The following is a 26,483-nucleotide window of genomic DNA, read 5'->3' on the forward strand; positions in this document are numbered from 1 at the left end:
CTCTCTCTCTCTCTCTCTCTCTCCAACAAATCTCTAGAAGCAAAAGGGAGAAACTATTTGTGCTTGTACGAAGCTCTGCAATTCATCAAAATGTTGTGCAGTTGGAAAATGCATTTAGGACATTGATAAAGGACTTGTTTTTCTATATTTTTCTTTTTACCTCTGAATGAACATCTGAATGAAATGGAACTGGTTTATCATGGCATCTTAGCTCTCTCTCTCTCTCTCTCCCTCCCTCTCTCTCTCTCTTTCTCTCTGCCTCTGTCTGTCTGCCCCCCCCCCTCTCTCTCTCTCTCTCTCAATTCAATTCAATTCAATTCAATAAGCTTTATTGGCATGGTAAGGGTACACTTACATTGCCAAAGCATACACTCAAGTGACAAACGTAACAGACAGGCAATAACAATTAACAGAATAAATATAAAATCCAGACCACAGAAATAAAATTCTACATCTAGAAGATAACGCATACAAAATGTCAATGAACTATAATAACTTTACTTTTTTGGTGTCAATGTTACTCCCTGTCCCTCAGTTTGTGGCAAGTGGCAATGTATTGTGCTGCCAAATCCACACATTCCCTTCTTTCTCCCAAAAGGAATGGCAGCTTCTCTGTCTCTGAGTGCATCTCAAATTGTGGGCAGAGTTTTTTTCATTTTGAGGAAGAACAGTGACCTTGTCTCTCTGTATTTCTCACATTTCGTGAGGAAATGAAGCTCTGTCTCCACCTCTTCAATGTCACAAAGTGAGTACAACCTGTCCTCTCTGGGCAGCCAGGTCTGCCGGTGTCTACCTGTCTCGATAGCCAGGCATCTCTCTCTCTCTCTCTCTCTCTCTTTCTCTCACTATCTCTGAAAGCCCATAGACACTGCATCCCTCTGGACTGTGTTATAGCCATGTAGGTTCTATGACCTTCTAGAATGAGGGGACAGTAGCCATGCAGGCACAGTGGCTCTACATGACCAGGATAAAGTTGCCCTGCAGGCACTGTAAACTCAAAGGAAAAGGGTTGTTTTGTTCTGGTTTGCCCACCAGAACAAGGGTTGAATAGCCTTACAGAGCCTGGCCCTCCAGGCCTCAGGTTGAGCTACGCTGCTTCAGTTTCCTAACAGTTGTCTGTTCCATTTTCCTCAGGACTGGATGCCACCAAAGACCCCTGCTTGAAGGTGCGCTGCCCCGCCCACAAGGTGTGCGTCACCCATGACTACCAGACCGCCATCTGCATCAGCCACCGACAGCTGCCAAACAGGTAGGGCTACAGGATCAAATGCGTGCTTTTGAGCTCAGTCAATCGACTGTCAACCTGAGCAACTCTTGCCGGACGGGTACCGTGTTCGTACTGAAAATGTGCCTTGTGGAAGGTGAGTGGACACACCTTCAGCAGTTGATGCTGAACTGCCCCTGTGTAGAAGCTGAATTGGCACAGTGAGGTGTGTTCACGTTGAACAGGCCATGTGAAAGAAAGTGACTTGGCGGGGAGAAGAGTGTCGAAGCTGAATTTATAGCATGTCATGGGTAAATTGACACATAAAATGATTTAATGTATTTGGAGAATAGCTAACAGGAAGATGGTTTACAGACATGGGAAATTAAAAAGCTTGATAATGTAAAATACCTCTGTGCCAAGAAACGTGGTGCTCTGACACATCAATTTATACAGAGCATAAACTAGACCACACAGGGGGTCATTTTTAATTCCACAAATGTACCTCACATAGGGCTGAAACTCCCTGTCTGGGAGTAGTTGCCATTGAAAAGCTCTCCGCTGCCCTTTCCCAGATAACTTTGTGACCCAGTCTGGCCCTTCATTGGTTTTTACAGAAAGGCCATCGATTAGATTTTTCTCTGCTTACCTCCCGGCCCAGATCGACACAAGCTTGGCATCCACTGCAGTGTTAGAGACTCAATTTTTTTTACCCCACAGCTCGAATTGACGTGCTTCTGGCTTCGACTGCAACAGTAGAGATTAGGCCTCTCCACAAATCTCAGAGCCCAGATTGACATCTTCCCTGCTACCTTACTGCAGTGCTATTGACTGGGATCCCTAATATTTTCGTTGTCGCGATGACCGTGTTCTTGATGTCTTGTTTTGTTTGTTGCCGTGGTCACAGGCGTGCCCTGCCTTCACATCGAGAGTCAGAACCCCGCCATTTTGGGTCATTATGTAGTCCTGTGTGGGGGTCACCTGTGAGGGTCAGCCGGATGAGTAGGCACAGGGTACAGGCTTGAAGTGACCCTGAATAAATGTTGACGTGTTCATCTGGGGAGGGTGTGACTCAATATGCAAAGACCTCGTACAGGCCGAGACGTGTCTGTACCTCCTTCCTTCAGCATGGCATCCACAGTAACATGAGAGGACTACTGTACAGAGTCTGTAAGCCTCTTTCCCTGCCACTTAGAGGCAGGGCCGGAGCTAGCTTATCATACATATGAGTGTTCGGCATGATGAGAGTGAGCCCACTTTAATGATGTGATATATTTCAGTGCAGTGTATTATACATTTTATTAAGTTATCATGTCATTGTGATCATTTTGCTTTAAGTCTTGAATATATAGGGGAAAAAAGAAATTTGAACTCAAACATTAATTACAGACTGCCTGCTGCACCATCCGACTGCGCCAATATGCCACCCTGTGTGCCGCATCTGTTTTCTGATTCATACTACCAGGCTCAAAAAAAATTCTAGGGGAAACACTGGTATTACAGGAATACACTTTCAGTGGGAGGAATGCAGTTTACATTGGATGACTGTGAAGAAATGCCATAAAAATAAATGTTAAACCTTATTGCATGAGTTTGATGTTATGTAATAATGAAATAATGTTTTTTTAGAATGGCAAGATATTAAATAGTTGATATCTATGCAAGGAGAACTTACTCATGGAAGCAGGACCACCAAACAATCATCATAGCTATCGGCATCGGCTGAGGTTTTCCCTAAATAATTGGAAATAGGTATGTACCCCTGCTAATGCTGCTTCTGCCGAGGTGTTGTCTCCTGTCATACACAAATTTCCCATCAGTACAATGGCGCTTTGCTGACCTATTGCTGACTCAGAGCGAGCCTCTGAGGGCCGCTGAGAGATTTTAAACTCCGCCACCTGAGAAAGGTGTTCCTCTTGTGCAAGCGAGGCAGGAAGGAAGGGGGCGTCTGGAGATCAGACCTGGATAAGTGTCGCACGCTGACGGGTCGCACGAACGAGAGCAGTACGACCCGACACCGATCCCGGGGACTTAATTGTGGACACCCCCCACCCCCCCCCCCACCCCCCGCCATCCAAATTTAATTTCTCCCAATCCTTTAACCTGCGACTAAAGCCATCCCTCCTTCATTATTTACGCGGCGGGCGAAGACGTTTCCCTCCTAATGAATTGCTGATTGCTCGCTGAGCTCTGGCGGCGGCCGTCTTTGGCAGGGGGAGGCGGCTAAATTCAGCCCCGCCACCTCCAATCTGATAAACCGGAGCGACAGAGCGAGGTGGAGCCCGCTGGTGCGCTCTCTCTCTCTCTCTCTCTCTCTCTCTCTCTCTCTCTCAATCTCTCCCTTCATCCATCCCCCTGCCAGAAACCCTCACTCAGCGGCGTGAGCAGCTGTGGCAGAGTGCCCGTGTCTGTCCTGCCAACAGATGGGACTCGGGCTGCTGCAGTGCCCCCCCCACGACCCATCATTCCCATTCCCACAGAAATGAGCCACCTCTCTCTCTCCCTGTACAGTGGCCGTCCCTGTGTCTGTGTGCGTATCACACCCAGGTTCATTTGTCAGTGTAGTAGAGGTCTGACTGGGTTCAAATGATAAAAATAATAAGGGCCACAACTGCAATAATAAAAAAAAAGTGGTCATAGATCATTTAATGCTGCTTATTATAAGGACACAGTTTCCGCATCTGCGAACACACAGATGCAATTAATGAAAACTGTGAATAAATTCAGACTGTAATTTTGTTCTCTGTTTTTCATCTATTGCCACCCAGTCTGGGGATTTTCTGTAACTCCAGACAGTCTTGATTGTCCAGCGCTTGAAAACATCACGGTTCAGACAGAAGTGTCCTCTCTGTCAACTAAGAGCTGTCGTTTTGGAAGTATAGCTACCCTCCATGTTGTTTCCTCTGCATGTGACAGCAGGAAGAGCAGTTGCTCTTGTGGGAGGGTAGTTCTTCAGCAGGATTTTGAGGGTTTATTCTTCACACAGCTATGGGGGGCGGGGAGTCAGTCACTGCTCTCCTCTCCTTTCCTCTCCTCTCCTCACCCCTCCCCTCCCCTCCCCTCCCCTCTTCTCTTGTCCTTCCTCTACTAGTGGGCACACAGTGCAGTGTTCTGGTGCAGGGACATACCAGAGTTATAGTGAACAATAATACCAAGGGTATGAGGGATTCATATTATTAATTATTAATTACTAATAATAACAGTTAATTATTCATATTTGGCTTTTGTCCCGACTCCTGCTTGGGATGTTCTTATGATCCAGCTGCTTTGTCAGCACAGTTGTATTACCTCAATATGAGAGAGGATGTACTGTACAGATGAAGGGAGGGGGGACGGGGATGGGTTGGCAGAGGAGGGGAGGAGGGAGTGGGGGGCAGATGGTGTGCTCCCCCCGCCCCCCCCTCGACCTGGCTCATTCATGCCTCCGTGTGATTCGGGGGGGGGGGTCACTGGGGGCAGACGTGAGCCTTGCGACTCGCGACTCGCGTCTGGAGAGCAGACGGTCAGGGAGCATTCAGCACGTGCACAGTCTGGCCTCAGCGTGCGGCTGTGGCACTGGACACGCCCGGGCGGAGTCATTCCAACACTGCTCGGGTCAGCCGAGCACCTGCGGCTCTCAGGATTGTGACATCACATGGGGTCAGGTGGTCTTCTTTCCCTCTGTGTGGTTCATCCTCTGGGCGCTCGTCCATTCCGGGTGTGATGCGATAGGAGAGCAGCCTCCCCATACCTGACTATTATACATATATTTGAGTGAAAAGTTTAATTTATTTTTTGTTTTGTCATGGATTATTCTATGGATTTGGATTAGTTTTTCCGGATGAAACATCAACCCTAATTTTCCGTTCCAGTTGACATCTCTTATGGCATATTAGCTTAATATTGATTTGAATCAGGAAAGTTAATTGAGGCCTTATGCAAATGAAAAATATGTAATTAGGCTGAATTAAAAAAAAAACAATCTTGGCTTCCTTACTGGGATCATGTAAAATCACCAGCTAGACTGCATTTTTCAGTTTGTGGCCAGAACTCAATCAACATTTGTCCTTTTCCCTTAATTTGTGAATCAATTCAAGTGTTGGCAAATTACCTAAATTAAAACCCCTAACTGTTTTTGTCAAGAAAAATAGTAAGGCTAGAATTCATTTGGAAGGCGGAGTTACAGATAAAGGTTGATTGAATCCAGGGCTGTGTATGGCTTTTGCTAGTCCTTCCCTCTCATTTCACTGATTATTTCATTACAACTGTTGAGTCATTTCTTAATGAAGAATACAGTCCACATTTTATTTGTAGAGGCTTTAAAAATCTTTTAATAAGCTGTAAAACATTGAACCTTCACAATATTGTGGCTAGACCTGAGGCTGAATGCTTTTCATTTTGTTGTATGTATGCCTTTTGACATTTTGGAGAAGATGTCCTATGCTTGAGAGCTGAGCATTATTACAGCTTCACACCAATAAAGATGAACACACAAGTGTCTGTTCGCATGGAAAGGCCAACGTTTCACCATGGAGACATAGTCCTGTGCCCACATTTCACAGGAAGTTGGGACTTCCCTTTGTTAATCATTTCTAAGATGGACATTAAAATAATTTGAAATTCACCTTATATTTTCTCCATATAAACAATGTTTTTGTTTTGTTGCACAAATATTTATGTGGCTTGAATTATTCGTAAAGAAATGCATGGTCTATTGGTAATTAATCTTTTGTTCAAATGATTTCTAGACTGCACTGAAATGCTCATTTTTCTTTAATTGAATTCTCAGCAGATGAGGCCGGATACTTATGGATTTTTAAAATCGAGAAATAAAGAATTCTGTCACAAAGAAACCAAAGTAAAAAAAAGTTATCTTTCTGTCGATGCTTTAAAATGCAGTCCTATTGCTTGTTACGTGTTTTGGTAACTATTTTTAAACTATTTTTTAAATCCCAGATGCCGTGCACACAGGGTCCTGTGCTAGATTTTACACTTTACATACTGTTGCACTGTTGCAGTCCTTTGGATGCGTTTTTTTCTCCCTCTTTCATGTTGGACACTGACAGTGCCTATTATCCCTTCTTTTTTTTGTCAGTGTGCTATTGATTTTTTTCCCTCTCTTCTGTTCATATGATTGTTGAGTTATAAAATGTTTCATGCTGAGGATTTGAAGGTTTCGCTGCTTTCTTGTCCTGATTTTGACCTCGTTCATGCACATGATTTTTTGTGAACCTGTTGAGAATGATGTTTAAGCTTAACACACACATTGACATATTTGCTAATTATGTGCTAGGTGCATTTAATTTTATTTATGTATTTTACTTTTTTTGGTCAAACCTATAATTTACCTAAGATTCAGTGTAAATAACCTTAGATTCAGTGACCAGTTTGAAGCCCAATGATCAATATGGACAGGGATATTTTAAGGGACTTCAAAGGCATAATTCTATGTGCAACTTCACCTGCTGATTTTCTGAGTGGGATGTTGTGGTTTAAAATGCACACTCAAGTCAAGTGGTTAATTGTGATTTCAGTCATACCCAATCACCTCATTAAAACACCTGTAATTAATGGGCCTCCTCAGTGACCCCTGGACTCATCTGTTTATGGAGCTTCGCTGATTGACTTTTCGGTTCCCCTGTCTGTTCATTACCGCGGCGTGTTGCGGCCAATGCTTTGGACGCGCTGCTTGGATAGCGCTGCCGGGAGCTTTACCTGCTTATGTAGACAGAGTCCTAATGGGAAAGGTGTGCACGCTGCTCAATTCTGCCGAAAGTGATATCGGTCCAAGGAGCCTATTCTATTATTCTATGAATATATCAGTGTTTTAACCTTCAGAATGTTTCTCTTCTGATTTGTATGGAATATGAAATGAAGGGCAAAATGTAGGCCCTCCGACTGCATGTGTGTGTGTGTGTGTGTGTGTGTGCATGTGTGTGTCCGTGTGTGTGTGTCTGCATGTGTGTGTGTGTGTTCATGCACGTGTGTGCATGTGTGGGTGTGTGTGTGTGTGCATGTGTGTGTGTGTGTGTGTGTGTGTGTGTGTGTGTGTTCATGCGCGTGTTTGCGTGTGTGTTTGCGTGTGTGTGTGTGCGTGTGTGCGTGTGGTTGTGTGCGTGTGTGTGTGCGTGTGTGTGTGTGTGTGGTTGTGTGCATGTGTCCGTGTGTGCGTGTGAACATTTTCTGCATTTCAGCACATTACTTGAAAACAAGGCCATTCCCAGTGTCACCAGCTTCATCATGGCTGCACTGGAGTGGAAAGCACTGGGAGTTAAAGAAACTTTGCTCTAGTCAGATGCCATTCAGTTTCTTCACTTTTTTGTCCTTCTCAGTGAAATTAAAGCAGCCATTTAAGTATCAAAAATTTGTTAGAGAAGCTTTCACTCACGCTGATTAATTATGTATAAATTATTCCACATATTAGGCAGCATGAGCGGTGGAAAATTGCTCAATGGGGATGAATATTCTAAAGTATCTGGGGTAAATCTGAATTTCTGGGTTTTTTTTTTTTTCTGGTGTACTTCCATTGTGTGTTATCTGTATGAGTGTTATCTCCCCAGCTCAGCCTTTTAGGTTCAAGTTCCCTACACTTCATTTATGGGGAATAAAAGAAATAGTTTGCTCGCAGAAACCGTGGGCTTCTCTCCAAAAGATAATTGGCAAAAGACGTTTATGGTTTAGTTGCAGAAACTTGGCTTACGGGCAATGCTTCAGTCTTAGGACTTTGGCAAGATGAGTCGAGAGCTCGGACACATTTGTGCACTATCAATGACATACACTGTGTGCACACAGTGATGTCATGATTGTCATTATTGTGTTTTCACACCAGAATCATGTACTTCGCATGATTTGCGATTTTTGGGAAAGTTAGTGAGTTCTGAGAGGTGTAGGCTACAGATGGATTCCTACAGTGCTGGCATAAAAATCAGCATACCACAAAACAGGAATGAGTTCAAGAAGCACACTGGTGAGTGAGACGTCATCAGAGGGGGAAATGATGTTCGCAACATTGATTGAAAAGAGATACATTATTATCATAAAAGTAATTGATCAAGTGCAAAGTCTTATTTGAAACATGGTGAAATGGCAAAATAAGGGCCTGCATCTTAGAAACAAGTGAAAATAGCTGGTCAATGTGTAAGACACAAATTCATTCATTTCAAAAGCATACTCAAAATCATGTACATCCTGCAGGTAGGGTGCACTTCTCTGGTCCAGATAATAATAAAATTACCTAACAATGTCTTGTTAAGCAAAGAAAGCTTGCAAGAGATAGTAATTGGTAAACAAAGATTTACATAATGGCACTTAATCCTGTTGGTGTGTTCTTTATCTATGACAGTTTGAAGCCAGGCTGGTAAATTAATAGTTATAATGGCCCAGAAAATCAACTATTTAATTTTGATTTGTTGTTTAATAAACAAGACATTGGCTGCGTAATGCACGGTTAATTAATATTGTGTTATCGGTGCTTTAGTTAATTCTAGCATGGCTCATTTCCTAGTTTCGTATTGTGGGCACTTGTACTGAAACTTGTACTGAAATAATGCAATTATTAAAATGTGACATGATCCCAGAAAAGATGCCGGGATAATTTTGCGAGTGGGGCCTATGTATTTTAATTATTGATTTTCAAAAAAACCCTAAAGTTAGGGGCAGGTAGCTCAGTTGAACTTCCCTAACTTTAAAATCAATAGAAGCCAATCCACTGCAAGAGGTCATACATGTCAGATGAAAAAGCAGAGGTCAGGTTAACTCTCAACGGGAAAAACAAATTCAAATGCTTATATACTTTTTAAGATAGTATCATACTTTTCACATGCATCTATTAAAATACTTTATTACTTCAGATAGCTATGGATGTTCATTTTTAGGAGAGGCCACTCTTCTTTGATTGGATGTTGACTGGAAGTGGTTCATATGAATGGGCAGGGGACAGTATTTGAAAATAAACCATCCAGCTGACCAGGAACTGTGTAGGTGTGAAAGTCATGAAATAAAGACGAAAAGGTGAAAAGGAAAATCCACAAAAAATATCATTTTCATTCACTAGCATATGTTAATGTTGTCTTGTTGGATGAGTCTGGCTTTCCTAGTACCCCTCTACTCATGGGAGTAGTTCTTGATTTTAATTGCACTTCACTCCTTTTTTACTCCTAAGTTTCTCAAATGTGATGTTGTCATTTATCATCATTGTTTATGATGATTTATGTCATTTTAATGCTGTTTATGTATCTGATGCGTGGTGCATTCCTGTCCTTGTTCTGTATTACCATATAATCTGTTTTGTCATACCATAACTCCATAACTCCTGTTAAACTTCTGTTCTGCAAATGCTGAAAAATATGAGATTTCATACATTATTATTATTATTATTATTATTATTATTACCACCACTAGAGCAGTGCAGTTTGGAAGCCATTGTTACAGAGCTGCTGGGCTTTGAGCAGAGGCTGTGACTAAAGAAAGGTCATTGTCTGTGTGGCTTTCTAATAGCTTTTTCCTACTTTGGCCAAATGTGTTTTTAATCATGTTTCAAGCATTTACATCCTCTCTTCTTATCAGGCAGGAAATTAAGACTGTGCCTGTTCTTCCCTTCTCTCTCTCTCTTTCTGTCTTTCTCTCTCTCTGTCTTGCTCTGTCTCTGTCTGTCTGACTTGCTCTGTCTCTCTCTCTCTCTCTCTCTCTCTCTCTCTCCTGTAATACAGTGCAAAGCCCAGGAGAGGTGGCCTGCCTCATAAACACTGGATGGGTGCGGTGCATCATGGGAAATGCAGAGCGTGCCCCGTGGTCCATCCCAGCTCAGTGTGCGGGTCAGATGGGCACACGTACTCATCCAAGGTGAGCATCCTTCCTGTAGCTCTGCAGACGCTGACTTCCTTGCCTTCTCCAGAGCTGCAGATAGCACCAGGCCACAGCTCTACCTGTTCTGTCTCTGCTCATGTTTATTCCTGAACACACTGTGTTTCCTAGGAACTCCACGTTCACAGTGAGTCATGCTCAGGCGCTCCTTCCCTTCTGGCTCCTGCCCGAGTGAATTGTTAGCCACGGTTTATGTCTGTGCACCACATGCTTCTGGATATACCCCGTCGTGGCAAAGTATGGGAAGCCTATCATCTTCTTTTGCCAAAGCAGTGGGTTGAGGAAACATTGAGCTCAGCGTTGTGACCCTTCCGGGGTGGGTCAGTAGGGAGGGTGTATTTGGTCACGCCCCTTCCTATTCCGGGGTGAACCTGTAACCAGAGTGTGTCACGGTGTTCAGTAAAAGGCCGTGTCAGAAGTGATGCTTGACCCGTGGGTGGGACGGTGTCCTTGATGTCTTTTGGATTCCACAGTCCTGTGCCTCTGCAAAGTTTTTCTCCAGTTCCTTTATCCCGCCTCGCCTTTATGCCCTCGCCCCCCTGTCCTGGGAAAAGAGGACATGCCCTAATGGCTAAATACCCTATTCAATAACTCAGCACGCACCGCCCACCCCCTTCTTATAATCTCCTGCACCTTTATGAAGTAGACATTATTAATGGGAGGCCTGCCCAGGGTGTGGAAAATCAATGAGGCCCATTGCTCTGCTGGTTGTTATGCTGCTTTTAGAATAAGCCTCTCAGATTTGCTCATCTCTTCAAATTGAAGGAGAGAGATTGCACTGTCAGTCCTCATCTGTTCTTTCCCGCTGAGCGATGGAGATCAGATTGCGGTGCGCGAGACACTAAACGTGGGACGAGGTGCTCAATCATACTGGAACGTGCGGGCCTCTACTGCTGACCATGACGGACACTGTACTCTGCCGTTCTCCCAACATGCAGAACACTGTGTGAGACACTCTTTCCAGCATGCAAGACTCTGTATCCTACCATACTCCCAACATTTGGGACACTATGCTCAACTATACTCAAATGTGTAGGGTGCAACACTCCAAAGCCAGACACACTATACTCTACTATAATTCCAATATGTCTGTGTGAGACACTTCCAACAGGCAGCACATTGTGCCCTGCTGTTCTGATTTATTATACTCCCAACATGTGGAACATGGCTAATCACTGTTTGAGACACTATATTTCAGATATACAGAACACTTTACTCTGGTGTGAACTGGAGACCCTAAATTGCCCATAGGTGCGAGTGCGTGTGTGACTGGTGGGCGAATGGTGTGTGTGCCCTGAGACAGATTGGCGACCTGCCCGATGTATTCCGACCTCTTGCCCAAAGCATGCTGGGATAGGCTCCAGCACCGCCCGCGACCCTGAGCAGGATGAGCAGTAATGGAAAATGGATGGATGGATATATACTCCAGTGTACTCTAATTTGGGGGTAGCTGTTATTGCGTATTCTGTATATTCTCTCCTAGGCATATTCATCACCTGGGTGTGTGCAACACATTCACTGTAAAAATGATTTCAGATCATGAAAAGTAGAATATAAATGTAACCCATTATCATTGCTATTACTTTTTTTTACTCTCCCCCTGCATGCTGGGATTTCTTACACGCAGAGACACATTCCGAGTAAAATTTTTTCCTAAAGCTATCTTCACATTTTCCTTTTATTACTACAGGATATTTACTGAAGTTGTTTCGGGTTACACACTTCACTCAAGAGCAAACCCGGAGTGGCCCTCTCGTGATTTGGTACATAACTTCCCTACCCACAATGCAGCGCTGCCGTGGAAACGCTGTATCCTCACACGTCCTGAAATTCGGTTTATGCTCTCGTAAAATCTCACCCGCGCAAAAACACACTGCCAGCTCCACTCCGCCCAAGGAACAGTCAGGCGGCTAGCGCTGGTAAACAGCTAAATGTTTGCATAGGTGTAGCTGAATGATTGATGCTAATGTTGTTTCCTAGGATGTGCGCGGTGGGCAGTAATGGTGTTTTCCCCCCAAGGACGCCCTCCCGTCCACCTTCCCAGAATTCATTAGCGAGTCAATCTCAATGTTGCGCACTGCTTCACACATCTGCCCCGAGATTATCCGCGATGAACTCCCCGCGGGATTTTCTTTTACTTTCCCCCAAGCACGTTTTTAACCTTGCAGCGCCCACTTTGCTGTGAAACAATTACGATGGATTTGTTCTTCTCTTTTCCCTCTGCGCCTCCGTCTCCATTTCTCTCTCTCTCCCTCCCTTTCTCTCCCTCCTTCTGTGTCTGCGGATAAGTGTCATTCAGAATCAATGAGCGGTTAAGTGAACTTCAGCAGATGCGCGCCCAGGATGGGCCGTATTGTACAGTCAGGGTTTTGTGTTGAAAGGCAGCGTTCTGTCATTTTGTGTGAATAAAATAACAGAGATGATTTTAAAAAAAAAAATTTTTTTTAAACGCTGTTCTCTGATGGAATGCAGTAGTCTGAAATCAAGATAAAAAAAGCATTCCATGTCATCAACAATGTTTAATGCAAGTCTAAGCCAGCAAATGTGCAGGAAACTGTTTTATATTGTTATGTTCAGCATAGGCTTATAATATCATTTAAAATCATTTTCATTGTTTTTATAATAGTGGTTGCATTTTTTACTATGTCTGCCACGGTGGTGAATTGAAACATTTTGTTTTGTTTGCGGAAACTCTTGTCTGAGATTTGACCTTCCAAACTGTGAACATTGTAAAAAGGTCTCCTAAAGGCAATTCAATACAGCACTAATAGAAAAACAAGAAATAACCAATCAGGCCTCAGAATTTTAGTGGCCAAACACTTCGACTTTTCTGTGCCACTCAGAAAAAAATAGTGTTTCCCTAGGCACTTCCCTACGGCATAGCCCCAGGTGTTTCACTCAGAGTACAGTGAATTCAGCCATCCCCAAACCTGCTATCTCAGACAGACAGGTGCTTCCCCTATAGCTTTTCCAGGAGCAGGTGACAGGGACTGACACTTGTCATTTGCAAGAAAGGGTCTTCGTTTGCAGGATTTGTTCCTGGAGCACCAGGGGTTAAAAAAAAATGCTAGTTTACTGAATCTACCGAAGTTATGTCTTGAGGCAGTCTACATTGCCCTGGATGACCTTACTGTAGGAATGTTAAATAAATCAATGGTAGCTTTGAAATTCAAGCGAGGCGATCAATGTTTTATCAAATCATTTGCACTAGAGTCAAATTTACATTCAGTATACATCAGCCGCAGGCATGGATTAAGGGGAAGGTCTCAGTGGTTGCTTTTATTTCTGTTTTTGGAGTGTGCAAGGCATGAAAGATATGGACATTTCTTACCAAGGAGCCTGTCCACAGTCCACAAGGAAATTGAGCCTCAAAGTCAGCTTGGTCTTCCTGGCTTGATGTATCCATCTTCAGTGATACCACTCAAATCTCATCCCAACAGACATTATGAATCAGCGTAGTGCAAGCATTCTATCATTACACACACACGCACATATGCACACGCACACAGACACACATGCGCACACACACACACACACACACACAGACACACATTAACACACGTGTAGACACATGCACACACACACACACACACAACACACGCACACGCATGCACACACACACACACACACCAGTCCTTCATTGGCAACAACTTCCTAACCCCTCGAAAGTAACAGACTGCTTTAAATTAAGTCTGAAGCTTGATGGAGGAGGACGTGAATTGACAGAATTCATGCATTATACATGCAAAGTGTCTTTCTTTTATGAGAGCTGAATCTGCTCATTAATATAGATTAGTCGTTAACTTTGATGGTTTAAAATATAAGATGACTGCTGAGATGAATGTCTTGAGCTCCTAGGCACAGAAGTCTTTCAAAAAAAAAAAAACCCTTAGAATGATATTCCATCTGTTTGAACCCACAGGGTAATATTAGATGTCATTATTAAAAGGATAATATTACTAATTTACAGACACATTTAGCAACATTTCAGCAAGGTGTAATATATATTTAGGCACTTGAAAGTTTCTTTACTGTGTTTTTTCAGCTGCTATGACTGGCCTTCAGGTGTGTGTGTGTGTGTGTGTGTGTGTGCATGTAAAAATGTGGATTACGGAATATCATTAATTTCAGAAGTGGCAAAGGGCACTGGCCCTTGACACAGAGTAAGAACTGGACATCCAATGTAAAACTGTTATTAGGAGGGGGTGGGAGGGTAATGATATGACCTCTGACAGTGAGCCCCTCCCCCTCCCGTGAATAACTGTAGCACCGAGGGTGGGGGTGGTGATATGGGTATGGCCTCCAGCAAGCTACTTCTTTGGCCTGCCTTAGAGGGGCCATTGTGAATGAACGCACAGCACTACCCTCTCGGACAACACAAAGCTCACCCCCCCCCTTCTCATAGGGGCCCACTGGGGCCCAGCGGACATTAGCATGATCAAAATGACCATTCGGAACCTGCGCCTGTGCTCACTAAACCGATTCCAGTTCAATAGGCACTGCTCCGCAGAAGAGGCACATTTACCCTGTTCTTATAAGAGAGACCGGCGCCTCAGATGTGGACTCGGTTACTCCACGGTCATATTCCCCCCTCTGGGCCTGCTCTGTACCTCCCACTCAGTGTGGGACTTGGTTACCACGGTCATATTCCCCTCTGGGCTGCTCTCGTACCCCGCTTCAGATGTGACTTGGTTACACGGGGTCATAATCCCTCTGGGCCTGCTGCTGACTCCCCTCAGATGTGGACTTGGTTACTCCACGGTCATATTCCCCCCTCTGGGCCTGCTCTGTACCTCCCACTCAGATGTGGACTTGGTTACTCCACGGTCATATTCCCCCCTCTGGGCCTGCTCTGTACCTCCCACTCAGATGTGGACTCGGCTACTCCACGGTCATATTCCCCCCTCTGGGCCTGCTCTGTACCTCCCACTCAGATGTGGACCCGGCTACTCCCGGTCATATTCCCCCTCTGGGCTGCCCTGCCACCCACTCAGATGTGGACCCGGCTACTCCACGGTCATATTCCCCCCTCTGGGCCTGCTCTGTACCTCCCACTCAGATGTGGACCCGGCTACTCCACGGTCATGTTCCCCCCTCTGGGCCTGCTCTGTAGCTCCCACATCAGGCTTTACCCGGGGCTTTTTACCAGGTGTTCTGAGGCAACGAAACCGAGGCTGAACTTCTCGCGCCGGTTTTCTTTCCCGTATAAAACTTTGTGCTGTAAAACCGTGTGATGTTTTTCGGAGTTTGAAAACGAGGGGCCTCGGGGACCGCCCGAGGCTGAGGCTCGCACTGTCAGAGAGGCGAAGCAGGGGTCCGGGGTGTGACCCGCGTGGCGTCTGTGTTTCTAAACCACGTCGCTGGGCTCCAGGAGTGGACATCGTGGCCCTCAAGCAAGGTCCTCAACCTGAGTTTCTTTGGTAAGTATCAGACCGAATAAGTGGATAGTATGTTAAATAAATAAGATGGTTAGACCTGTCAGTCTCCGCTGGGCATTCACTCAGGTTATTCAAGGTGTTTGTCTCGCCACGTTGGACAGGATGCTGGGCCTTGGCTTTATGATCGTGTTTACAGTCTGATTGGGCATACAGCAGTGGTGGGAGTTTGCAGCCTGAATGACAATCATTGCCTGTATGCTTTATAATATTGGTAAATGGTAAATGGACTGCATTTATATAGCGCTTTTATCCAAAGCGCTTTACAATTGATGCCTCTCATTGGCCAGAGCAGTTAGGGGTTAGGTGTCTTGCTCAAGGACACTTTGACGCGCCCAGGGCGGGGTTTGAACCGGCAACCCTCCGACTGCCAGACAATCGGTCTTACCTCCTGAGCTATGTCGCCCCAATTGCGCACACAGTATTTTATATAATATTTCAGAATATAGTGACTGTATCCCTGCCCTATTCATTTTTGTAGTTCTGCATGTATGTGCACTATTCTGGTTAGATTTGAGGCATACCACATTATTTGAAAGTACTTTAAGCGTGCACCGCTGCGCTGAATTGTTATACTGCAGCATTGTGAAGTATTTGAGGAGCGTGGTGAGCATACACAGTGCCATTCAGTTTTGGGGGAAAGCAATCAGAGCTCCGCTGCTTCGGCTCGCGGTTGTCATGGTTACTCCGGATACACCCCAGGAGGCAATGGCGGGAAGTGTCTCACCGCGGCAACCGTAGGCGGTCTCAGAGCTCGGGCTTCCCTCTCCCGCGCTCACTCAGCGCAGTCGTATTCTCCTGCGAGGGATTTGCGGCGGCGGCGGGAAGCTGTGAATGAGTTCGCGAGGAGAGAAGATAAGCGCTCCCTCTCCCTCCGTCTGATTTATTTTCCGCGGGGTTAGAAGGCCCAAATCCGCTGAATACGGATACGCGAATTAAGAGCGCGGCTTGATTTACGCGGCCGGCGAGACGAAGGCGCGTAGATAAAGCGCGTTTGTCTTCGGTCTCGCCCGCACGGCGGCCGGGCGCGCTGATCATTATCGGCCCGCCGTGCGCCCTCACGTCAGCGCGCCGGTCCCACGCGCACGCCAGCCAGGTGGTCTTCGCTGTGTCGCCGATGCTGGTGCCTCGTCTGCATGACCAATCGGGCGACGGGGGCGGCGATTGGTCTGGTTTCCTGGCATCCAGGTGCTCAAGACACCACGCAGCACCGCACAAGTAATAATTATGTACTTCAAAGGCTTTGTCATTCCTCCTCTGCTCTGAGCAACAGACCAATTTGCAGGATTTACACGTCTGATTTCATATGTTTTTTGTCTGATTGGTCCCAAATATAAATAAATAAATAAATAAATTCATAAATTAATTTTTATAAAATTAAAATTAAGGGGAAATGATAGTGTGAATTGGTAGCTGAGGTGTATTAGGTGTCAGGCATGAAAGCACGGAATCTAAGAAAACAGATTTTACCCAGAAACAAATTGTATAGCATCACTCCTATGTTCCCGGTGGCTTAGCACAGCTGATGTCATTTGAATAACAAACACAGGGTGCATTGACAGTGAGACCCCAGTCTTTGACAAACAATACCGAATTTGTAGTTCGCTTCAGTCTCTGGAGTTAAACCAGCTAAGTATTATATGGGACAAGTATATATATATATACTATATCCCACTACCAAAAGGAAAAGAAATAGCAAGGAGTAAATATTTGCTTATGGGGAAAACTGCTGTTAGTTTTGATCAATGTTTAACTTAATGGCTGATTTGAGTATAGAGTATTTTAGATGTTCAGCTTACCCAAGGTAGTGGGTAAATTTGCTCCTTGTTAAATATCATTGGAAAGGTTTCTTTTTTATTTGTCAAATCCAGTTTAGCTTCCAACCAACATGTGCTCTAGTGTTGCGGCTAAAACATTTTTTTTTAAAGATAAGTACCTGTGGGATGTTGAGATAGTGTAGCTACTGAGTGGATTCACACTGATCTTGTTGTATTTCAATATTCTCTGGAAACAGCAGCAGCTACAACGGGACTTATGACCGTTTTGTTTTTGTTTTTTTTGCAAACACCTTTTCAAAGCTTAGGTGCATTGTGAGGGAATGCCAGTGTCTCCTAACCCAGCGTGTGTATAAGAAAAGAAAACAAAAAAAAGCAAACGGAAATTATCTGAGGCGTGTCCCTGGAGCAGTTTGCTGGCATGCCTGCTTCTCCAGTGATGGACAAATGGCAGCCTTGAGTCTGACACAGGAGAGAGATTTATTAAATGTTTTGACCGTCGCAGTTTTGCGTTTAGAAACTGGGACACGGATAAGAACCGCGTGTCAAAAAGCTCCGGGTCATTTAGGTTGGGAGGAGGCTACGTATTTGATTTTGATGTTGTTGCTCTCTCTCTCTCTCTCTCTCTCTCTCTGTGTGTTTCTCTGTCTCACTCGCTTTCTGTCCCTCTCTCTCTCTCTCTGAACCCCTGTGCACACTGCTGCTCAGGGAATCTCCAGATGAGTCGCTGTGTGATAACTCGCTTTTGTTTATTATGTGTTATTTGATTTGCCTCGAGTGATTAATACCTCCGATTTCAATTGCATTCACTGTTTGCTTTTGTCGGATTTAAATTAATTGTGCGCAGGAGCGCAAAGAACGTTAAGCACAAGTGGCGTCGCTGAACTTTTTAAAGGGGTTCCCTCTACCTCCCCCCTTTTTTTCTCAGGAAATTGAAGTACATGAACTCTATGGATTGTGGTGTGTTTTCAGGGTTGTTGTTTTACCCAGACGGTACAGTCAGCAAATTGGGTTTGTGGCAGATATTTTATAGGTTTTCCTGGACGGGTAATTCGATATCTGCGGGGTGGAGCCGCTGAGCTTTTGTCGGCAAATTTAATTAGGAGATATTAATGTCGCTATCTAAGAAGTGTCACGACGCAAGTGATGAATTTAAAATGGAAGCCGTGAAGCCGAATGTGTCAAAGCGAGGGTTGAGGTGGAGGAGGAAAGAGGGGAGGGGTCGCTCAGGATTGGCTTTCTTTTCAGCAGAAAAGCGCAAGGTAAACTCCGGAGAAAAGTATTCAGCCATTATTGAAGTCTGAACGACGAGTTGGGCTTTTCAAAGTTCTTTTGTTTTTCTCCTGCAATTTTTCATCAGTATTGTATTAGTGTTTCTGCCCTATTGTACGATGTGTCGACATCAGCTCATTGTCAGCTCTCTGTGATTAATAACACAGTCCGTCTTTTAATATGAGGGATGTCAGGACCGGTGTTTTTAGATAATTTTTTATCATTGTGTGAATGATGAGATACATTTTAATGGGAGTTCAGCAGCCTCAGAGCAACGGGTGTTAGATGACACTGCACCTTAATTTATGGCAGAACTTGACAGGGTTTTATAAAGTTGGTAATTACCAGCTTTGCGGCGTAGTTACTTGGTAATTGAAAAAATTTGAAGAATGGAAGGCTGTGGGTGGTTAACCAAAATTGCTCTTTTAAATAAAATTGATACATTAATTATTAATTAGAGTAATTTATTAAGCTAGATTGTTTTGCAGTTGCTGATTTTATTGCTTATGACACTGGCTAACTACTGAATGCATAAGTAAGCAGCCTCATTTGTGGACCATGTACGTGGATGTTAGTTATGAAATATCACTTTTATACGCAGTAAAATGTACAGTTTTAATTCAGCTCTAACAGTGTTAATTCAACTGTTAATAGATAACATTTGGTCCCACATTCCAGAGCGTTAAGTTAATCTGTTAAGTGTTCAATTAACGCCAGACATTTCACTGTGTCGGGTGCATTCCATGACTTTGATATCCTCAGCCGTTCAGCTCACAACACACCCATAGCTTTTCATTATATTTGAAATTCACAATTTCCTTTAGACTCCCAGAAAGAAGCATGATGCAACAGCTAAACATTTCTGTGCTTGTCAGTCTCCCTTACTTGAAGGAAAGCTCCAAACGACAATGGGTGCATTTCTGTCACTTTTCTAGTCTGTTTTCACTCCCTGCATCTCTCTCTCACGTCCTTTCCTCGCTCGCTCCTGAGCTCCACCCAGTGGAGGACACAAGGAAAAGACGCAAGGGTGAAATACATGGATGAAGGAACCAAAGCAACATGTGTGAGGCAAATGGAATGTCCTCACTTAGTCAGGCATCAGTTGTAGACCTGGCAGATTTGGAGACGCGTTCTGAGAAGAGACTTTAAAAAAGGCTGCACTCGAGTATTCTCGATGAAGCATCATCCAGGAGCCTCCTTGCTCCTCAGTCCTCCAAAGAGTCTTTAACAGATTGAAATGTCCTTAAAGATGGTGGATCTCAATCTAGTTCCAGATCACACGAGGATAGAGGAGACGAGGACGGACCAAATAAGCAATTGGAATAAACCCAATGTGATACTACTGTATATTTTATATAACCTGCTTACCCACAGTCTTCTCTGTCTCTCTGCAGCATGGAGGAGGAAGCTTATTACCCATGACGCCTTCTGTCTGCTGTGTGCGTGGGTCAGCTCATTCATTACCCACAATGCTCTCTGTCTCTATACAGTGTAAGATGGAGTTCCAGGCGTGCACCTCAGGAAAGACCATCTCTCTAAAGTGTGAGGGACCGTGCCCCTGTCTTCCCGGGCAGGATGCTGTCAAGACCCGGAGCGAGAAGAACAGTGAGTGTCTGCATTTTGTCAGTCTGCCAGTTTGTCTGTCTCCATTGAAAGGGTTTGTGCTGCTTGTGGCAGTTCCTTGGAGGAAGGCTTTCACTGCATCAATAACTTTTTCCCCTTTTGTCAGTGTGTTTCATTTGAAGCCAAACCAGCACAGCTGTATGGAATCAGAGAGATAGAGAGAGAGAGAGAGAGAGTGAGAAGAAAAAGAGAGTTGAAAAGTTGTGGTCATGATTTTCAGCAACCCCACTACCTTGCACCCTAACATGCTCACATACACAAATCACAAACACACACCCACGCGCCTATTAATAACATGATGCTAATTATAGCCAGCCCTACCCTCATACTGTACCAACCTCTCCAGCCACCCCCCCCCCCCCCCCAGCCCTGCCCTGGCCCCACTACAGCAGGAAGTATTGAGTCTTACAGGGTTGACCTGGGAAAAAACTGAGCTCCTGCTGTAGGAGCATTAGAGCGTCAGACTAAAAGCTTATTCCTTTCAGCTGTCACAACACTGTTTGTGTTATTCTTAAGACCTGCGAGACCTTTTTCGCCGCTGATATCTTGACAGATAACACTTCCTCGACATAAAGACACGGGCCCGGCGCTCCGCTCACCCGTCCCCGCGCCGCCGTGGGATTACTCTGATTTTCGGTTTATTTCCGCGTCGCGTGAAGAGGATCTAACGGCTCGGCGCGCGCGGGGGGAATTCTCCCGCCTCCTTGTTGCCGGGCCAGGGTGCGCTGAAAGCTTTGGGTGTGAGCGGCTGCGTGACCTGTGTCTGAGTCTGAGCCGGAGAACAAGCAGCGAAACCCCCTGGAGCCCAGGTAGCTGCTGACCTGGGAGGGTTCCACACAAGCAGGTCAGATGGTCAACTGTGACCAATCACAAGCTTGTTGGTGCCAAGAATGTTAAATAACACTGTCTGCATATGCACAGAAACACTGGATATACACAGGGAATATTTGCCTACTGTTTGTCGTCTCATAATGTTTGTCATCTCATCAGTACTTACACATTCAGAGGCCGTTTAACTGGGTACTCCAGCACTGACTCATAAATACTGTACAGTGCTGTAGTGCTATCCAGTATTGTAGGGCAGTGATATCACATGTAGCACTTTGCCTCACAGAGCGGCCTGTGCTCATCTTTGCTTGCCGAACAGCCGTTTGTCCTCTGGTGGAGGAAGACCGTGTGGGTTTTTTGAGTTTTTTGAGTGATCTTTTACGCAACGTTGTTTGAACAGAATTCAGATGCTGACGTTCCTGCGCTTTCATTGTGCTCATTTTTGAGACGGCCCCCGATCGAAGAAGAATCCCGTTGCGCTCCTCCGGGGTGTAAATACCCTAATAATCAGCCTCTTTCGTTTACGCGTTCCTGCGGAGACGGGGCTGGCGATACGAGATGCTATCGCTCTAATTGTGTGTGCCGACAGGGCCCGTTTACTTCAGCGGCTGCGTCGGGGATTAGCATACAGATGGGCGAGCCGTCAGCGTGCCGGAGAGATCCGCCGCGACTTGACGTCTTCATCTTAACGGATTCGTAGCGGCGCGCGGATGCGCCCTTCCACGCCTAACCCCGGACGGGGCGCTTAATTTGAAGGGCCCCCGTAAAAACCCGACCGCTTTGCGGCGTTCGCCGAGACGCCTCGCGGAATTATGACGGAAACAGGAAATAAATGCGGGCTTCTGTCTTCGCCCCCCCCCCCGCTCTCTCGCTCTCTCGCTCTTGTTTCTCATAATTAAGCAATTTCTTTTTATGATTCCACCGTGCAGTTCCTGAGGGTGCCGTGGCAGCGGATGGACAGGGACGGCCCTGTGTTTTTTTGCGGAAGGAGGACGGGGGGGGGGGGCGGGGCTGAGAATGCAATTTCCCCCTCCGCCGTTGTGCAGTTACTCACCTTTATTGGGATTAGAAATGACAGATGGAAAAAATAAATCAAATAAAAGCGAGAAAAACATAAACCCCTCAGCAGATGGGAGAATAATGAGGCGTGGCGTAGCGTGGCGTGGGCGAAGGGTTGCCGTTCTGGTCCGAGGGCGAGGGCCGTTGGTCATCGTCAGGGATGCGGCCATCTTGAGTGGCAGGTGACCGGCCGTTCTCCTCCAACAGGAGCTATCCATTATTCACAAAAGCCTCTTTCTCTGATAACGCCACCTCTCATCATCAGTCTGTCCACGTGAATGTGATATATCCATCCGGAAACCGAAGAATCAAAACAAGAAAAGAACTTGGAGTTTGAAATTTGGGCTTGTGATCTCTCCGGCTCGCCAGGTTTAAGTTGTTTTTCTTTCGCTTCTTCTTCTTCATTTTCTTCTGCTTCTTATTCTTCTTCTTCTCATCTCCTGTTAAATAATGCGCCTCTCACTCCAGCTCCTCTTGCAGGTACAGTTTGGCAGGAAGGCTTTACTCTCTAAGCTGTTTATATACAGGGTTTTTGCTCACTCCTTTGTAGTATCAAACATTCACTTCTGTGCCTGAGGAGTTTCTGAGGGTTTGTGTGCATGTGAGTGTGTGTGTGTGTGTGCGTGTGTTTGTTTCTCCGTTGCTCTCATTACAAACAATCGCTTTATGAATCTGAATGGCCCTGAAAGGGCATTTTTGCATTCAGACATGACTAAACGCTCTTTTTGTAGGCATATATTTTGTCTCTGTAACAATTCCTGAAACAGGAAGGGGAGACGTGCCGCTCTCCCGAGAGGGTGCGCCCAGCTTCCTGTTTGTCTGGCGGTGTGGCACGTTGCAGTACGGCATCGGCGAGAAAAGCCGCTCGATTAATATCAGCGTTTAAATGTGAAGTACCTCCACAGCGACGAGCCCTGCCACCGACGCCACAGCCAGACTCTGAGCAGATGGAGGCAGGTGTTCTCCAGGGGGCGGCGGGTGGGCGGGCTTGTACGGGCGTCCTCTCTCAAGTGTGTTTTAAATAAATGAGGTAATGAGCGAACGAGGGCGGGCTTGCGGTGGCGGCAGGTTATTCGGGGGGAGAAAAGGTGATTGGAGAGCAAGCGCTGAGGAGGGGAGAGCGAGAGAGAGAGAGAAAGAGGAGCAAGAAGAGAGCGAGAGAGAGGAGCGAGAGAGAGAGAGGAGACAGAGAGAGAGAGAGAGAGGAGGAGGAGAGAGAGAGGAGAGGAGAGAGGAGAGGCGAGACAGAGAGAGAGAGAGTGAGAGTGAGAGAGAGAGAGCGAGACAGAGAGCGAGAGAGAGAGTGAGAGCAAGAGAGAGAGAGAGAGAGGCAGGCAAGCCTTCGAGGGTGTGGCTCACAAGGCTGTGGCTGTTCTTATTAAAACAGTGTCAAAGAAACACTCAAAGTCAAGACAAACGCCGGAGGCGAAAATCGATGACTTACCGCTCGTGTCTGTTGCACCGCGTCAAATAAAGCGCTCTGCCTTGGCTTCGTTTAATCTGGAGCCCGTGACCTTTATGTGTGTCCAGCCACGGCATTATCGGAGTGCCCCGCGGCTGGCTGTCCTCCCCGCGTCTCTGAGGGTGAGACTCCCCCCCCCCCGAAACGCGACTGCACCGCCCCCCCTGGCGCGCGGAGCCGCGGCCTGTCTGCAGAAAGGGCAAATCCGGCTTTCCCCTCCGATTACCCACGGTCCTTTGCTGCGTCTGCGGGAGGCGGCTTCAACCCGCGCCAGCCGCGAGATGGACGTGCGACGGGTTTGCGGGGGCGCCTGCCGCATTAATACCCGTCCGTCCGCCGCTTTCATTAAAATTGCAATTTTAAAGCTCCTGTGCATGTTCACTGATGGATGAAAGATTAAATTGCGGGGGACTGGCAGTGTGTAATTTACTTTCGCAGCTGAAGAGGAGCTGTTGAGGGCACTTTTTTTTGCTCTCACGCTGCAGTGACGCTCGGGCACGTCTGCAAGCTGTGACTTGTGGGGCTAAGGAGGCTAGGCTGACCTGCTGCCCTTCTCCGAGACGCTAACCACCTCGAACCCCCACCTGTCTGCTTACCGTTTGCTCACAGCGCTCCCCGCTACGCTTTTTAATTAATAAAAGCGCGTCAGCCTCTGCGAAAAACAAATGGGGGACAATGGAAAATTAGCTACAATTAATTAATTGCCTCATTATCTCCCATTTCTTACCATTAGTTATCCGGTTGCCGCCGACGGCCGTGGCAGGAGCAGATTTTTTTGTTAATTAATTTAGTTTACCCCATTGATTGGCTAATTGCGGGCTGGGAATTTGCGGGGGACGGACGGTGCGTGATGATGGGCTGGCCATCTGGTGACAGGTGTTAACGGAGGCTGGGAAACTGGGCTGTGTCCAATAGGCAGGCCTCCACAAAGCATTCAGGTCAGAGGCATGATGGGAGACGCAGTGTCTGAGACAGTGTCTGGTTTGATGGCCAAGCACTGGACTTTGGCTCTCATCAGCGCTAACCTTTTATGAGGCGTTTTATCAATCAATGTGGTCTGATTAAATTATGTACATTGCGGCTGATTCTGTATGGCTATCCAGCCTGTACTCGCTCCAGTTGGGGTAGCTTGACCCTAGATTAGCGCTGGAGCATTCAACTCAATTGTAGTTTTTAGATGCACCTCATGGACCTGGCTGGTCACTCACTGACTAACTGAACCACTGACTCACTCACTCACATTTAGCAGGCTGAAAATTCTGCTATCAGTACTCATGATGCTTCACATCAGTGACACCGCGCATTCTTGTTCACCTGTGCATTTGTGGGTGAGTTCACCCTTGCTATCTGGCGGAATGGCATGGCAACGGCAGCGACTTCTGTGAAGGAAGTTGGAAAGCATCTGATATCAAGTAGTCCTGATGAACAGCAGCCAAAGCTGCAAGGAAAACTGGCTGAGATGTGACTCTGATAACGCCTGCATCCTACCTGAGCCTGTGTCACGCTGTAATATAACAGCTACTAAGAGATGATGTGCGCAGCGTTCTCCTGGCTCCAGTCTGTCCGCTGGAGAGACGGCACCTGTCTGCGGCGAAAGTGTTTCCTGAGGGCGGGGAGATGCAATGTCGGTCTCTGCGGTTCGTTTTACGAGCCCCAGCCCAGGCGCTGGCCAATTATCCACCAATGAATCAGAGCCGCCAGGTGGGTGGCTGAGGTACTGCGGGGCGGAGGGGGGTGGGGGTGGGGGGGTGGTTTGAGAGGAAGTGGGGTCAGGGGAAGAGATACCCCCCCCCCCCCAATCTGAACGAACGCCCTCTAGCCCAGGGCTTGCTTCATCATTTAAAAGCAGAGGTCAGCCATGTCACACCACTGTGTCTTCCACACTGTAGAGAGTTAGCCTGCTCTTCAGCAGTAATAACCCGGAGTGTCTCAGAAGAGTTTTTTCATTGTTTATATATATATATATCACCTTTTTTTTAAAGCAGTTGCCAAATGTGCACAAAAAGCTCATTGGCTATACTTGAGTGAGTGGAATCTTTGTATTCAGATTTAATTACTGTAGAAGCTAGCAGAGATATTATAGATGTCGTAGAGATATGAACCCTCGGGTGTTGCAAATGGACCATTCAGCCGAAAGGGTGGAAGTAGCATATGCCGCTGCGCGCTCTCAGGTTTCTGATTACCGCTTATGAAAAAGGTGAGCTGCAAACTGCCAGTGTGAGAACAGAAACAGACAGTCGCATTACGTGGCTGGCTGAGGGAAAAGAGGCATCAAGAGATGCCGAAGAGGTAGTGTGCAAGGCAACGTGGCACTTTTCAGGTTATTCTGCAGTAACCGCTGCTACAGACATAGTCTCCTCCGTCTGAATGCAAAATGAAGTTTGAATAGTTTTAATAAATTGAGGAGCACAGTACGTCGTATGATTGCATCGTTGTCCAGGATGGTATTACGTGTTTTATGTTACATCGATGATATCAATATCTTTTTACATTTTACACAAAATGGGCAGCAATTCATTATTTTGGTTTACCGCCATCTTTCATTTAGGCTGCAAATGCATTTAATTTCCATGGCTGTGTGCCTGAGAGAAAGTAATGAGTTATGGGTGACCGTAGTTTCTGTAAAATGAACAGAAAGTTACGCTTAAAAATATATTTTCTGCCATCTTAGACATGATCCACTTTTGTACGTTCTGCTGATTTAATTGATTGTCTTCACCGCGATTCTTATGATTCTCATTATTTTACGTCGACTGAGCTGAACTGAGGAACGATAAAGGTTAATGTCTCATTATTGGCTGACTCTTGTCAGGTCACAGGCCAAAGTTTTCCATCAATAATCAATAACATTTTTTCTTTTTTTTTTCAAACAACATCTATGAACACCCCCAAGGCAATTTCTAAAATGCGAGAGTGCCTCGAAAGAAAGTTTCTTGTTGACTTGGTATGAAATGACCCACTTTCTCTTTTAATATTTCATAACA

The 26,483-nt window shown here is 45.8% G+C and overlaps 1 protein-coding gene across 4 annotated transcripts in view; it reads left to right on the forward strand.

The window, feature by feature from the left end:
* The window catches only part of spock1 (SPARC (osteonectin), cwcv and kazal like domains proteoglycan 1), a 228,580-nt gene that overhangs the window by 154,410 nt on the left and 47,687 nt on the right, over window positions 1–26,483 (forward strand). For all 4 annotated transcript variants that reach the window (XM_064325886.1, XM_064325888.1, XM_064325887.1 and 1 more), the window contains 3 exons: window positions 1,135–1,249; window positions 9,892–10,024; window positions 20,018–20,132. In XM_064325886.1, the coding sequence (XP_064181956.1) occupies window positions 1,135–1,249; window positions 9,892–10,024; window positions 20,018–20,132 (363 nt within the window). The remainder of the gene's footprint in view (window positions 1–1,134; window positions 1,250–9,891; window positions 10,025–20,017; window positions 20,133–26,483) is intronic.

Source organism: Anguilla rostrata, chromosome 3 (assembly GCF_018555375.3).
Source record: "Anguilla rostrata isolate EN2019 chromosome 3, ASM1855537v3, whole genome shotgun sequence".
In the NCBI taxonomy this organism is placed as follows: Eukaryota; Metazoa; Chordata; class Actinopteri; order Anguilliformes; family Anguillidae; genus Anguilla; species Anguilla rostrata.